This window comes from Vigna radiata, chromosome 9 (genome assembly GCF_000741045.1).
Source record: "Vigna radiata var. radiata cultivar VC1973A chromosome 9, Vradiata_ver6, whole genome shotgun sequence".
NCBI lineage: Eukaryota > Viridiplantae > Streptophyta > Magnoliopsida > Fabales > Fabaceae > Vigna > Vigna radiata.
Window position 1 is genome coordinate 19,411,769 of NC_028359.1, and position 15,196 is coordinate 19,426,964.

Sequence of the window (15,196 nt, forward strand, 5' to 3'; positions counted from 1 at the left end):
AGACTATATATATTCTTCTCTTTAATATCAAATAATAAAAAAAAATTATAATTAAATAAAATTTAAAATAAAATATAAAATAAATTAAAAGGTTTTAATAATTTAAAATGAAAGTATAAAGGATGAAATTAGGACATACGTATCACATATTTCTTGTACTTGTTTTTTGAAAAGTCAAATATTGTACATATTTATATTCATACTCAATCAACCTCAGTTTTTATCGTTAACATTGAAAGAGGTTCATATAACAACCAAATATAGAAAATTTATTAATTTGTCATCATAAATATTATACATACTTACACTCATACTATACATCACTATATATTATAAATAGATAATCTAAAAATGCCAAGCAGTTTCTTTTCCTATTCGTGCAACACTTTCAAGCCTACCAATAGCAAATCGAACTAGAAATTTCGAAATGGACCTTGTTCAATACAATGGAAGAGTTGGAAAACATGCATGTATAATCTTAGCAATGAAATAAAACCAAGTCATGCGCCAGGAAGCATTTATGCAAAGAACTATTGTGAAGCCCATCAATATTACTATGTAAGATGCTGCGAAAGTCCAATAGAATGCTACCATGTCAATCACTGTTTCCTTTCCTTCTGGGTGATTAAATTGCGATGGAGGTGAAGCTTCACACGTATGCTTTAAGAGTTCAGCACAAAGAAAAGGATTACCTAGGTAGCTGTCTTCAACAAAGGTTCCAAATTGGCCAGTACTAGGGGCAACTCCAGAAAGATTATTGAATGACACATTGAAGATTGCTAAGTGGTTCAACTTCACCATTTGAAAGGGTATCTCACCACTCAAGTTGTTGTAGGACAAGTCAAGGCTCTCAATCTGGGCAAGATTAGAAAAAGTATTTGGAATAGAACCAGACAAGTAATTATGAGATAGGTTCAGGACTCGAACTTTTTGCAAGTCTCCAATTTGGAAAGGGATGCTACCTCTTAACATATTGCATGATAAATCCAACCCAGTCATTTTCTTAAGGATGAAGCCTCTGTAATTGTAAATATTATTCTTTGTTACAAATTCAACAATAGTGTTAGTGTTTTCATTTTGATTATCAAATGAAGGCATAAACAATGACACACTGGCATTAATAACAGATCCTATGGGTATTTTGGCGTACACGATTGAGAATGCGACCGTGTGGTCCGAAGAATCATGATTCTCTTCTAGTCCAAATGAAATATTGTTGAAGCAAGATGGTATTGAACCCTTGAGCTTATTGTGTGAAAGATCTATTAAGGTGATTTTTTGTAATTGGCATAATTGAACAGGGATGTAACCAGAAAAATTATTCCCTCCAAGTAAAAGCACTCGTAATTCTGATAGTCTATCAATCGTGTAGGGAATATTCCCAGAAAAATTATTATCCCTCAAGTCTAGAGTTGTTAGGCTAGGGCTCTCAAAGAATCTGAGAGGTATGGAGCCTGAGAAAGCATTCTTTTGCAGATACAAGACCCTCAAGATTGATGGATTAACATGTGAGATTGACCCAAATAATCTATTTTGTGAAAGATCCAACACAAAAAGCATCACTAGGTTGGAGAATTCGATGGGGATTTCACCTTCCAATTGATTATTTCCCATAAGAAGAACCCACACACGTGATAACTTTGCAATTGAACTAGGAATTGAGCCTGAGATTGAATTGCTGGATATGTCTATTGTCATTAATCCATTACCATTCAAATTTTGCAATACTTCTTTCAGAGTGCAATTGAGGTTGTTGTTATTGACAAACAACTCTGCCAAATTTGTAAAATTGGAAAATCTAGGAATGTTCCCATGGAAAAGATTGTTGGAAAGCCTTAATTCTTGGAGGCTAATGCACCCGATTGCTAATTCATCAGGTAATTCACCTGAGAAGTGATTGTGAGAAAAATCCAATAAAGAAAGTTCTTGCATTTCACCAATTGAAGTAGGTATACTTCCTTCAAAGTTGTTTGTTGACAGATTTAACGTCCTAACAACAGGAAGGAATGTACCAATATCTTTTGGGAGTGAACCAGAAACATTGTTGTTTGAGATATCTAGCCAAGTTATATTTTGTCTGATGGAGGACAATTCAAGTTTTCCATCAAATAAGTTATTCGAAACCAAGAAACATTTGAGTCTTGAGTTATTTTGAATCAACCAATTTGGAAATGCTCCAACCAGTTTGTTGTGTGAGATGTCGATATATTGGAGCTCTTTCTGATATTGAAGAAAACTTGGAATAACACTTCCTTTATCCAAATTTAAGTTGCAACTTCGAAGGATGAGAGACTTTAACTGAAATGTTGGAAACCATTGTTCATTTTCAGTTTCAACTTGTGTTTTAGGGTTTGTTGCAGAAATATAAAGAACCTGAAGTTTTGAATGGTTAGCCAAAATGTTCAATGAAAATGAGCCTTGTAAGTTGTTGTCAAAGAGAGACAAATATGAAAGGGATGTCATATTTCCAATGAAGGATGGAAAATTGCCACTGAATTGATTTTGAGAAAGATCAAGAACTTGGAGGTTTCTGAAGATGCTTAGACACTCTGGAATTTCACCGCTAAACCTATTTGAGTTGAGACCTAACTCTATAAGATCTTGAATTTCACATAATCCTGAAAATGTAATAAAGTCATGGTTTTATTAAGGTTGTATAATGAGAAATGGACCTTAACTAGATCAAAATAATTAAAATTAATGTTACACCATTAAATGCTAGGAGACATTAAGGTTAAGAGATAATATTAACTATTATTTTAAGGTATTCTTTTATAAACATTTATATGTGGGAATTCATTAAAAGAAAACTAGCTAAGATATCACAATTTTACCTTATCCTAAATAAAAATGTATGAAGCATATATATATATATATATAAACAAAGCTAGTTTTGTATACTTGTACGATTGTTACCTTCAACTGAGCCGTATAAATTATTTGTGCCCAAGTCTAACACTTTCAAGCTTTGCAAATTTTGAATATCTGCAATAGAAAATATATTGTTAAAGAGACAGAATAATATTTATAAAGAATTGATGTAGATTACTAGTTTAATTGTTATATATTTTAATTTTTAAATATATTTTAAGTAATGGTAAATAAAAAGAAATGAGCTCATTTCTTTAACCTTTGAGGAAAACAAATACTCTTTTAATAAAAATTACCTTTCGTAATTTTATGTAATTTGTCAATACTAAGAAACGATATACTAATTTACTATCCTAACGACTTATACAAATTTTAAATAAAATCATATTTGATTAAATTTGAGAGTGCAAAATAACTTTTTCAAATTTTAAGAGACTAAAGAAATATTTATCCTATATTTTAATGAAAAAAACATAATTAAGCCAAAATAAAAATAAACAAATTAACAAGTCAAAATGAGATGTTTGCATTAATTTCTTATTTTATCGATATAAAACTGTCTGAACTTTTTTCTTTTTTTGGAGATAAATGTTATGATGAAAGATTAGTAATTCTAAAATTACTCATTACCTTATTAATACTTTCAAATTTATCAATATTGGTTTGACATAAATAGTAATGACTTGTATCTTCTAATCTTAATCAAAGGTTTAGGTTAAAATACTACCGGATAATTTATATGTACAATAAATAAAATATGCTAGGAAGAAAGTTTTTTCTCTCATGTAAGTGTGATTTTAAACAAACATTATAGAAATTGATAAATTTTAAAAATTTATGCATGTGGATAAGTTGTGCTTGCATGATTTTAATGTGAAGAAGTCAAATGTGTACGATACAACTTCAACTTTCTTAAAGTGAAGTGATTGGTCTTAAACAACTTCTATTTTTTTTTTCTTTCAAATTTGAACTGTGCAAGAACGAAACTATTTAAATATAATATAAAAATAACTAAAGTAATATCATTCTTGCATAAATTTAGTTCAAATCAAATTATACTAAACCGTAATAATTTTTAAGAACTTTAATTCAAATGAAATCATATTAAAATTGTGTCAAATTTGAACTACTTCAGTTCAAATCAAATTACACCCAAATCGTACCACTCTTATATGAGTTCAGTTCAAGTTAAGAAAAATTATATAAAACCAACACAACTTCTTTAATAAGTCTAAGTTGGGTTATACATATACAATTTCTTTATAAATGAAGACATGTCATATAAACATGACTTAAAAGTAAAATTTTTAAAATTTGTCCATATGAAAAAAACCAAGAAAGTATTCATGATATAAACTAAAGATCGTGATCATAAATAAAAAGTTAAAAACAAATTAAAGAAAGAGGTACATACCCATATCAGATAGAATACCATTCATTGAGTTATCTGAAAGCTTTAAGTTCTCCAACTTCATCAATCTTGGAAACCCTTCAAAGAAGCATATCCATTACAAAATTCTACTTTTAGCTTGAATAAAAAAATTTAAGTAGAAAGAGGAATTTGACGCAATAGTAAAATATGAAGGAGAAACTAACCTTTGCTAGTCCAACCATGATAGTCGTTCCTGGACAAGTCGAGGCTGAGCAACTCTTGAAAAGGACTAAACAACGAACCGTTTATCAAATGAGCACCTCTTGAATTGAGACTGTCCAGAAACAAGTGTGTTACGTGTTGTTCACTTGAGATATTGGAACATTTGACTCTGTTCCAAGCACAACAATCACTACTTCTATTTTCAACCCATGAACCCAATTCCAACTCATTCCGCTCATCCCGACCTAGTGATAAGATATAGCTCTTGATTTCAAGTAGACCAATCCTCTCCTTCTCCAAACACCCATCACACTCTAAAAGTGCCACAAAATACAACAACGAACTCACCACCACAACCAACCTCATCTCAAAGCAAATATGAACTCATTTCCTTCCACTTCTTACCAGTAAATATATCATGCAAAACTCTTTGAAAATTCAACAAGGGAAAATTTAGGAGAGTTTCTGCTTCCATTTCAAACTTTTAAGAAGTCTTTGCCGTGAGATTCTGGCTAAAGGTGTTTTTTCATTGACTTCACAATCAGTGTAGCATTAAAGAATTTTGGGCGTGTTTGTTCTATCACTAATTTCCAATCACAAAGACAATTTCAAAAAGAAGATTGAAATTAATGAGGGGTGGGACAAAATTTCTTCCTATGTCAAATGAAGCTGCTATGAACGAAATCAAGTCACATCCTATATCTCTTTAACAAAGGCTTCAGCACCTCTTGTTTAAAACTCTAAATGTTTAATCCGTATGTGCTGATCATCTTCATCCAAAGTATTAGGTTAATTAAAATATCCAATTTTATATGCTGAAGTTAATACGATTACTGTGTACGAGACTTCTTCAACGCTGTCATGAAAAGTATTGAACGCTAATGTAAAATTACTTGTCCCTGAACCAAAATAGAATTATATTATTGATATTGAATGCTTTGGAGTTAAATTAAATGTTGCAGAACCACGAAAAGGTAATGATTCTAAAGTTCAATTTAGAAAATCATAATATCACCTTAAACAAACGTGATAAATTCATGTAATAATATAACAATTAGTTCTGCAAAAAAGACATTTTGACTCATTATAAGACGACCTATCTAAATCATATCTTCCTGAATACTTTAAGAAATTGAAATAATAAAATTATTTAAACTTTTTTCATAAACCACAATCAACTTATACTCTTTATTGTCATAAAATATTCACTAACCTTTTCCAAAAGTCAAAATAAATAAATTGATTATAAGTAGAAAAACAAACCAAGTTATAGATCAAGTAGTTAAGAAGGTCACAGATTTTGACATCTTCTTTCTTTTCCTGTACAAGTAGTAAACAAAAACAAGTTTAAGGCATCGATGATTGAGCAATATATGGTAATTAAAAATCTCTCTTCTATTAGTAACATTTTCTGATTAAACAAAATCAGTAACATTTTACACCTGTGTGGCACTCACCGATTTGAAAGGAATCACTGATATATGAGCATGAAGTTCGGATTTATCTTGCGAAGTCCTGGATGAAATGCAAATCAGATTGTGCACAGACCGTACAGAAAAAGACTAGCATTTTGTATAAAAAGCAATATACATAGATAATTTTCATTTTTTTTTTCCTCTCCATATATATAAAATATTAATTAAGACAACAAAGCATGAAATGACCTGCGCAAACCCTTCCCATATCCTCCCAGTTCAAAAAGAATGCCCAAATGCAGGTAACTTGCAATTATTTTTTGAACAAGCTAGCCAGTTCTCCTTTCTCATACATGGAGGTCAATATATCACAACCCCCGACAAGTTCACCATCCACAAAAATCTGAGGGAATGTGGGCCAGTTGCTATACTTTTTAAGTGTTTCCCTCAATCCGTAGTTATACTCTTCATCCAGCACATTTACACTCTCATAATCTACTGCTTCACTTTCGAGAATGGCTATCACCCTCTGTGAGAATCCACATAAAGGTGCACTTCTAGGGCCCTTAATGAATGCAACTACCTTGTTTTCTTTAACCAAAGTGTCAATGAGGTTCTCAAGAGGGACAGTTAATTGCATGTGGCGACCAGGTGTTAATCGAAGATCAGGCTTCCTTTTAGGTGGCTGCCTGACCCAAGTGGCATTTCCTGATTCATTGCCAGGTGGAACTTTTCCACTGACTTTTATGTACTCTTCCATCCAAGACTTCCATGCTTGGGTTAGAGCTTCTCTGTCTGGTTCCTCCACTATCCCAGCCTGCAACAAAAATTTTCACCAAGAAAAGCCCACCATCAGTAAAATACTATAAGTGAAATATGGAGAATAGTGATCTTACTCGTTTAAAACATTTCAAGAAAAGCAAATTACTATGATGCGTTAAAAGAGAAAAATAGTTTTCAGGAGATCGTATCACTTCCAAAACCGTTTATCATCTGTGCTTTTTAGTCTACTTAGTGGTCTTATATAATTTTAAAACAGCAAAAAGAGAATTACACAGATTGTGATTTACGAGCTATTATTAACATGATTACTCTGACCATTTGTATGTTTTTCCATTTCTTCAACCGAAGTGTTTCATAGAGATGAGTAAATCACCTTTCCCAAAGCACCTAACTCAATTGGTTGAAACAGAAGTGGCAATATTATGAGAAGACATAAGTCAAGGTTGGAAGGACTGATGTTCCTAGTTCATGCAACTCCAAATAACTACACAAGAAAATTCCTATAAAGTATCTAAACATCATTGGCGAACCTCATCTAAGTTCTATTACAAGGTTAGGTCAATACTAACCTCATCCAGATCACTAGAAATAGAAAAAAAAAAAGAACAATTTATACTGCAGTCTTGTAATTGTAAAACGAAGATCTGAACTCTCAAGCACTGTTTTATGTGGATTTAATCTTGGGCCGCACAATGTAAGAGATCATGTTCATGTAGAAGATATTTCATTCAATGAAGAAAAATTTCTTGCATAACACAAAGCACTGAGACTATAAACCAAAGTAAGCAAATGAAGTTAAAAGGGATGGGGGCAAATAAGTGTGCTACATAAAAACAGAGAAAGGATGAAAACAATCAGTCGGAGTAAAAATTTATTTCATCTCAAATGGCCTATGAATCAAACAACGAGGAATGCAAAAGGCTCAAAAGAAAAATTATCATTTCATACCATGATACATTTTTTCCCTTTTCCTCATTTGACCGGGTAGTTGATACTATGCTTCAAGTTTCAACTACTTTTAAATGCAATTTCTGAAATTCCCAACTTCAATCGTTGAGAATAGGAAGGTAACTAGCTAAGGGACATTTGTAAAAAATCAATTTCCTTTCTCTTAATTGTATTCCACAAACCACAGTCCACATGTCTATAACTACCTTTCCCCCACGGAAATACTATATCCAAGAAAGGAATTACTAGTTCCATAGTACTGCTGTCGCTATGAACATTAAAGTTGGCTTATTTTGAAACTTGACAGTATTGAGGAAAAGTTTCAATGTTGTCCAATACTCCACAGGTAGAGGAAGTGGGAGGCAGAAATCAAAGTCCATTAGGGTATGTTGCCTTCCCTTGTCTAGAAATGGTGTTAAATAACGTAGTTGTGCTGATTAGCACCTTGTGAGTCTGTAGCTTGAATTTTCTTACAGAATGAACCAAAATCACAACACGCTGCTATATTCTTGCCATTGAAAGCATCGCCATCAGAATTTTCATGAACCAATCAAAAGTCATGATTATCTTTTCCCTCCCTCAGCTCTACAAGGAAGACTTAGTAAAATACTACTATGTATGGATTCCCCATTGTTTTAGCCATGTTTCGGGATTAGGTTGTGAAGAGAACAGGGGGGGAGAATAAATTTTTCATTTCAGATTAAATATTCTCTAAATAATCTTTTTAAAATAGAACAATAAGTGATAGATTAACATAAAATTAAAGATATTAATTTTAATTTTTTGATCAATGAAAATTAGAAACCACCATAAATATGACTAATAAAGTAATTATTACATAATCAACAATCTTATATATACGTCAATCTATGATTGACTAACCATGCAAACGAACTTTACACTGCACATTCTAAATAAATCAACTTAATGTGCAAATCTTTATTGTACAACTCCCTTAATTTAAAAAACAAATCTTTATTGTACAACTCTCTTAATTTAAAATAAAACAGTTGTCATCCTTCCTCTCCTCCAAAACTTGACTTTCCTATCATAGTCTTAGGACAGATAAACTTCTCCATAAGTACATCTAAGAAAAACAACAAAAATAAAATAAGACAAGTTTCCCACAAACTAAAGTAAATACGGATGAGCTAAAAACCATCTTTTAGAAAAAGAAAATCTACAAATTAGCTTATATATCATAAGCTAATCTCAGCAAGTGACAAATTCATTTTGTTTTTCTTTCTTATTTTATTTCCCTATAAATAATTATGATAAGGTTTATCTGAAAAGACCCTCAATATCATAAAATTCAAAACCGCTTTGTCCAGGCTCAAAGCATTTTACAGGGCTAAATAGAACCTCAAGGATATGTATAGTTTCTTTTGAGTTGAATATAGTGAAAACTCCCTTTGTGTTGAATATACACATAGGGTCCTCTATTTATAATAGAAGAAATATGGGCTAAGCCCAAAATACAAATAAGAAATATAAACAAACTAACTAAAGATAAGAGATAAATATAAACTAAATATAATATCTCTAACACTCCCCCTTAAGCTGGAGCATACAAATTGTATGAACCAAGCTTGGAATAAATAAACTCAATTTGAAATATATGATCTGTCTTCAAGAGTGTGCGGCAAACAGATGCGCAATCACATGTCGACGAACAACTAACAGCAATTTATGGCCAGTAGACAACTGCGAAACTTCAAATAGCACCATGAAACTTCAAGTAGGATGACTTTGACAAAGGAGGACAATGACAAATTGCAGGGACCGGATTGCCATCAAGTAAGGATGGGGCTTGCAGTGGCTGATAGCAACAAAACTATAGGGACTGCCATCACTGACTTACGGGGTGATAGGGTCTATAGTGGTTAAAAGTGACAAAACTACAAGGACGGTATCACTTACTGATGGGACCTGTAGTGGCTAAAAGCGACGACAAAACTGCAAGGACTGCCATCATTGACTAGTGGAGCCTGCAATGCAATGGCTGGAAACATACTCCCCTTCACGGTGAAGAACGAAGATGATGGCGCATCGATGACAAACCGTGAAAGTGGAAGATGATAATGAGCTCTTATTCATCAAAGCACCCAAAAATAAATATGACAAATTTGACAAAGGGTTGGTGAATTGTTTCAACCCATAATTTTGGTGTTGAAATTCCTTGGTGTTAAGGACCGACTGTCCTTGGAGACCTTTCAGAATAGAGAAGAAGATAACGGAAGCAATAGAGGTAGGACTAGGTGTTGGTGCATCGGTGGCGGAGACAATGGCCGGGAAAGTGGTCGGCGACGATGGCCGGAGACGGTGGCAGTGGCCGCTGGTGATGGCAGACGGCCAATGATGGTGGCCGGCGGCAGTGGACAACTGGCAGGTGACGGCTGGTGGCGAGACAACAGGCAGTGGCGGACGGACAGGAATGACAGAGTATAAAGACACATATTGAAAAAGAGACTTTTTAGGGAGCACCAATGGCGGCGACAGCAACAAAGACAAAGTATAAAAGTAGAATAGATCATAAATTCTCCTCTGATACCAAGTTGAATATAACCAAGTTGAATATAATGAAAACTCCCTTTGTGTTAAATATATACCACAAATATATACGTAGAGAGTCCTCTGTTTTAGAAGAAAAATGGGTTATACCCAAAATACAAATAAAAAATATAAAGACATAGCTTGATTTAATATGAATATAATGAAAACTCCCTTTGTGTTAAATATATACGTAGAGAGTCCTCTCTGTTTTAGAAGAAAAATGGGCTATACCCTAAATACAAATAAAAAATATAAATACAAATAAAAAATATAAAGACATAGCTTGATTTAATATCAGTCATAATCAAACAACCAAAGGTTGCACCACACAACGAACCATTCTCCTAGTCATAATTTTTCACTAGCCAAAATCCACGTGAAACAACCAGAATAAACAATTGAAAGTTTCTTTGCAAACTCCCTCTTTCTCACACATTTCATAATTCAGAACCCAAAAAAAAAAGAAAACTAACCTTAACGGAGCCACACAGCTCCGGCACCGATTTCCAGTGCGCCGAAACGCTCGCCGCAATGTTTCGCGACAGACCGATGAACTGAACTTCGCCTACCTTGTCGTACACGGCGTAGACGCCAGCGCCCGACGGCAATTCTCTAGCAGGGCCGTCGTTCTCAGGCAAAACTGTCACTGCCTCCGTTTCGTCAAGGCTTTTCACGGCTAGCACCACCACACGAGTGCGAGGCTTCTCTAAAACGTAGGGTTTCGGAGAAATTGGGCGCGCGTTCGTGGCGATTTTTGGTTGGAAATTGAAGGAAAGGTTAGGTGTATTTTGGGGGAACGAAGAGAGTACACGATGGAAGGAGAAAGATTGCAACGAATAGAGATTGAGGGAAGCCATTGATGAACGATGGCAATGGTGTAGTGAGAGAGAAGAAGCTAACTGTTTTGTCAACAAGTGAGTGGGTGCTGCATGCATCAAAGTAATACAATTTGGGCCTATGCCCAGTGCGTTTGTTTTAAATTGGGGCTATTTCTTCCAGCAGGCCCACACCTTTTTTTCTCGCACTCCCCGTAATTTGATAAAAACATTATAGTATCATATTGTTTTCATGTTATTTTCTTGATTGGAATTTCTAATAAGTGTTGAATAATTCTTTCGAATTATATACCGGAAAAAACAAGATAATTCATCTATACTATTATATAATAAAGAGAATTTCTGTATGTGCACATTCTATTTCTAATTTTATGTATTTTTTAATTGAAATAATTATTTTATCAATTTCATCTCGTAACATCCTTTTTATAATTTGACAATTTTTTTTTAATTTAACTATTTTTTAAAATTAAAATAATTATTATAATAAAAAAATTACAGAAAAATAAATTTTGCCCACAATAAAATTGTAAAAAATCATTTAAAATTACTGTTACAATTATAATAATAAAAAAAATACATACGTGTAAATAATATGTTTTCATTAATAATTATAAGAGTTAAATATAAGTATTTATTTAAGATTTAAATATATTTTTAAGTCTTAAAAATTGAAATTAGTTTTTTTTGAAAATTTTAATCTAATTTACTCTATCATTTTTATAAAAATTTAGTCTTTTTAATTTAGTTGACGTTTTAAATATATTATTGAGTTAACATTGAAACAGAAATAATTTCTACTGAGTAATATATTTAAAACGTCAAATAAATTTAATAAAATTTTATTAAAAAAATTAAATCGATACGTTTATAAATATGAAAGGTTAAATTGGTTTAATGTTTCGAAAATAAATTAATTCTAATTTTTATTAAAAATTAAGGAAGTAAAAATATATTTAATCATTTATTTAAAAATTAAGACAAACAATTTTATAACACTAGTTTATAAAATAAAGTTTCATCTCACATTTTATTTAATAATAATAATAATAATAATAATAATAATTTTTTGATTGTATTTTTCCATTCATTACTTAGGAAAATTAAGATTGATAAAGGTAAGTTCACACACCAATTTCCCATACTAGTAGAAGACGTTTTCATATCACAAGAAAAAGATATATTCATGCATGCATGTGCAAATAGATTTGAACTTATTTGTTAGAACATTGGCAAAAATATTTGATTCCAAGTATCTGGAACACCTGGCAAGCACCAATGAATGCAATCTGCATTTCTTGGATTTGCCTTTTCCTCCTCACTCAATAATTTTCCTCCACTTTCAGTGTAAACAGAGGAATGACTTAACAATTGTGAAAATTAATTGTGTTCTTTGTCCGGAGCACCAATACTACGTCCAATTTTTTATATTTTACTTTTTCTCTTTTAAAATCTCACTTTAACGTCAAGACTCATAAATCTTTGACGTATTTTTCGTCTGCAAGGAGGTCACTCTAATGATGTTTGAACGTCGAACTTTGGTAATATTTGATGTTCGTATTACATGGTGGACTGTGAAAATTATAGTATAATTACTCGATGCACTGTTTTTTCATGATGAAATGATATTGTACGACGATTCTGTGGAAGTGTGACAACATCGTTTCATCTATAAATATACATGTGTTTTTCTTATTATTACATTCCTCCTGTTTACGTATTGAACATATTAGGATTCATGTTTTTTTATCTCCCAGGTGCTTTTTTTTCTCTAGATTTTGAAACATGTTTGTTCTTTAAATTGCAATTTGCCCGGTTAAATGTCAAAGTGCCTCATTCATGTCTCAGTTCATATGAAGGTGGCCTTTGACATTAAACTGAACAAAATGCTTTTTATAATACATAAATGATTAAGTTATCTTATTGAAAGGGAAGTGCTTAGGAAAAAGAAATATGGTTTACAATATGTTTAATGCTGAAACAATTTTGAGAGCTAAAATAATGATATAAAAAAGTTGTTCAACTTCATCATTTGGCAATGTATGATTCTCTTTTTAAATTGTTTTGGAGTAGTTTTCAGATTCTAACATTAATATCTTTGCATTTCTTTGGTTCTCACCCATTTTAAAACATCATTTATTTGTAGAGTTCGATGTAAAAAAATTCAAGGATTTCAAAAAAAAACTTTCATTTCAAGTAAAGAAATCAAATGACACAATTTTAAAAACTAATCACTCTACTTTTTAAATAAAACACACTTTAACATTACCAAAATTACAATAACAACTTGTATGGAGAGATCAACAAAGTTTCATCAACATGCATATTACAATTACATTAAAAACACATATAACAAAGACCATCACCAGTAACACCTTCAACAACTTTTCCAACATAACAAAACTTTTCTCTAAACAAGTTATTTTCATCTTTTGATCAATAGATTTTTCCATCTTCATCACACTTTGTTCCATCATCATCATCAAACTTCCACCTACTTGTTCATTTCTTCCACTTCTACTCCTTTCCTCTTCATACATCACATTTCCTTCTTCTATTGCTTCTTCACTGCACCAATGAAAGAAGTTGCAGCCAACGAAATCTTCGCCCCCACCCTGTTGAATGACAATAGGCACACTCCATCATCAAAACCCACAAAAATAAACAGACATTTATGCTAATATTAAACTGACCTAGAAGTTAGGGCAACCCCAGAATTTTTTGTCCTTGTTTTTAGGGGTTCTCGTAATGCGTAAAACTCCAATGTGACCATAGAAGCAAGTGGGTTTTACACCCAACCTCCTAATACTAGCACTACTGTGTTGGAAGTCCAAACCCAAACACTTACAAGACGAAGATGAACGAGACATTTCCTCAGCTGCACAGTGCTTCAAGAACCCCTTCCTCCCTAAGATGAACACAAACATAAAACATTGGCTACCAACAATATTATTATTCCACGTAGATCACATTGAATTTAATGCACAATGCAAACCGAGGGTTTATTAAACCAAACAAAAACATAAGAAAAGCAGAATAACACTAATTATAGGAAAAATATGAAAATATAACCACGAAAAATATATACTAAAATTTCAAACAGAGTTCAAACATAGAAAAAAATACTAAAATATATTAAAATATTACATTAATTTAACAAAAAATAAACTAAAATGGACTCTTCTTCCTAATCTCAGTCAGATATCTCCATAGACTCATCTTTTGTTGTGTCTTCTTCATCATCAGATTCACTTGTTGTGGTTTCAACTAAACCGTCTTCATGTAATTTTTTGTAAATCATGATTAAAGAATTTTCAACATTTGAAATTCTTGTTGAAAGCCTTCGAAATTGATCCCCAACAAATCTTTCAAATTCAGTCTATGGAGTGAAGGTAGGAGGAGTTTCGTCAACATCCTTGAACACCCAGCCATCTTTGGTTTTCTTTAGACCATTAAAGGTCAATGTCGCTTTTCCTATTTCATTTGATTTGGTGCATCCAATTTTTTTTTCACCAGTAAGATCAACTTGATGATGCTTCAATACACTGCTGATAAAAACACCATATGGTAGATTATGTCCATGATTACTTCCAATTTCAATCATGTGCTCACTCACAACAACAACCTAGTTGGTTGGTGTCAACACCCAATTTCGTCCAGGTGACTAAATAATAGGACTTGATTTTTGTTGTTGTCTTATTTCATTATTTTGTTATTTTAAAAAGAAAAAAAGAAAAAAAAAAGGAAACGAAGAAAGAATAAAAAAAAAGAAGCAAAAATTTTTACAAGAAAAAAAAAGAAAAAAAAAGGGAAAAAGAAAAGAAAAAAAGAGAGCATGAAAAATGAAAAAAAGAGAAATAAAAAAAAGGGGGAAGAAGAGGATAAAAGAAGAAAAAAAGCGAGAAAACAAGAAAAAAAAAAAGAAAAAGAAGAGAAAAAAAGGCAAAAATAAAAGTAAAAAGAAAAAAAGGAAAAAGAGATAAAAAAAGAAGGAGAAAAAAGGAAAAAGAAAAACAAAAGGAAAAAAAAGGAAGGAAGGAAAAAAGAAAAAAAGGGGGTGCACGTGAATAAAATGAAAAGAAAATAATGGTGATTAAATGGGAGATGTGCTCCACGTGATTTTCTTGGAAAAATGGTGCAACAGGCCCATAAGCAATTAATATTAATGCAGGACATATCACTTTGGAATATTTTCG

General features: G+C 32.1%; 2 protein-coding genes across 4 annotated transcripts; both read right to left on the minus strand.

The window, feature by feature from the left end:
• Window positions 1-269: 269 nt before the first annotated feature.
• On the minus strand, window positions 270-6,202 carry LOC106774210 (LRR receptor-like serine/threonine-protein kinase GSO1). Of its 3 annotated transcripts, none has more exons than XM_022785965.1 (6): window positions 6,130-6,202; window positions 5,923-5,980; window positions 4,468-4,577; window positions 4,286-4,360; window positions 2,917-2,985; window positions 270-2,618 (listed from the first exon to the last, which is right to left on the minus strand). In XM_022785965.1, the coding sequence occupies exons 4-6, from the start codon at window positions 4,344-4,346 to the stop codon at window positions 439-441; spliced, it is 2,310 nt and encodes a 769-aa protein (XP_022641686.1). In that variant the 5' UTR covers window positions 4,347-4,360; window positions 4,468-4,577; window positions 5,923-5,980; window positions 6,130-6,202; the 3' UTR covers window positions 270-438. The 3 variants fall into 3 exon arrangements, with proteins under 3 accessions (XP_022641686.1, XP_022641685.1, XP_014516602.1); XM_022785964.1 differs by lacking the exon at window positions 6,130-6,202 and adding an exon at window positions 5,729-5,785 and having other exon boundaries at window positions 5,923-5,981; XM_014661116.2 differs by lacking the exon at window positions 6,130-6,202 and adding an exon at window positions 5,729-5,785 and having other exon boundaries at window positions 4,468-5,364; window positions 5,923-5,965.
• Window positions 5,941-11,107, minus strand: LOC106774211 (bifunctional monothiol glutaredoxin-S16, chloroplastic). Its single transcript, XM_014661117.2, has 2 exons — window positions 10,638-11,107; window positions 5,941-6,697 (listed from the first exon to the last, which is right to left on the minus strand). The coding sequence occupies exons 1-2, from the start codon at window positions 11,097-11,099 to the stop codon at window positions 6,194-6,196; spliced, it is 966 nt and encodes a 321-aa protein (XP_014516603.2). The 5' UTR covers window positions 11,100-11,107; the 3' UTR covers window positions 5,941-6,193.
• Window positions 11,108-15,196: the final 4,089 nt, after the last annotated feature.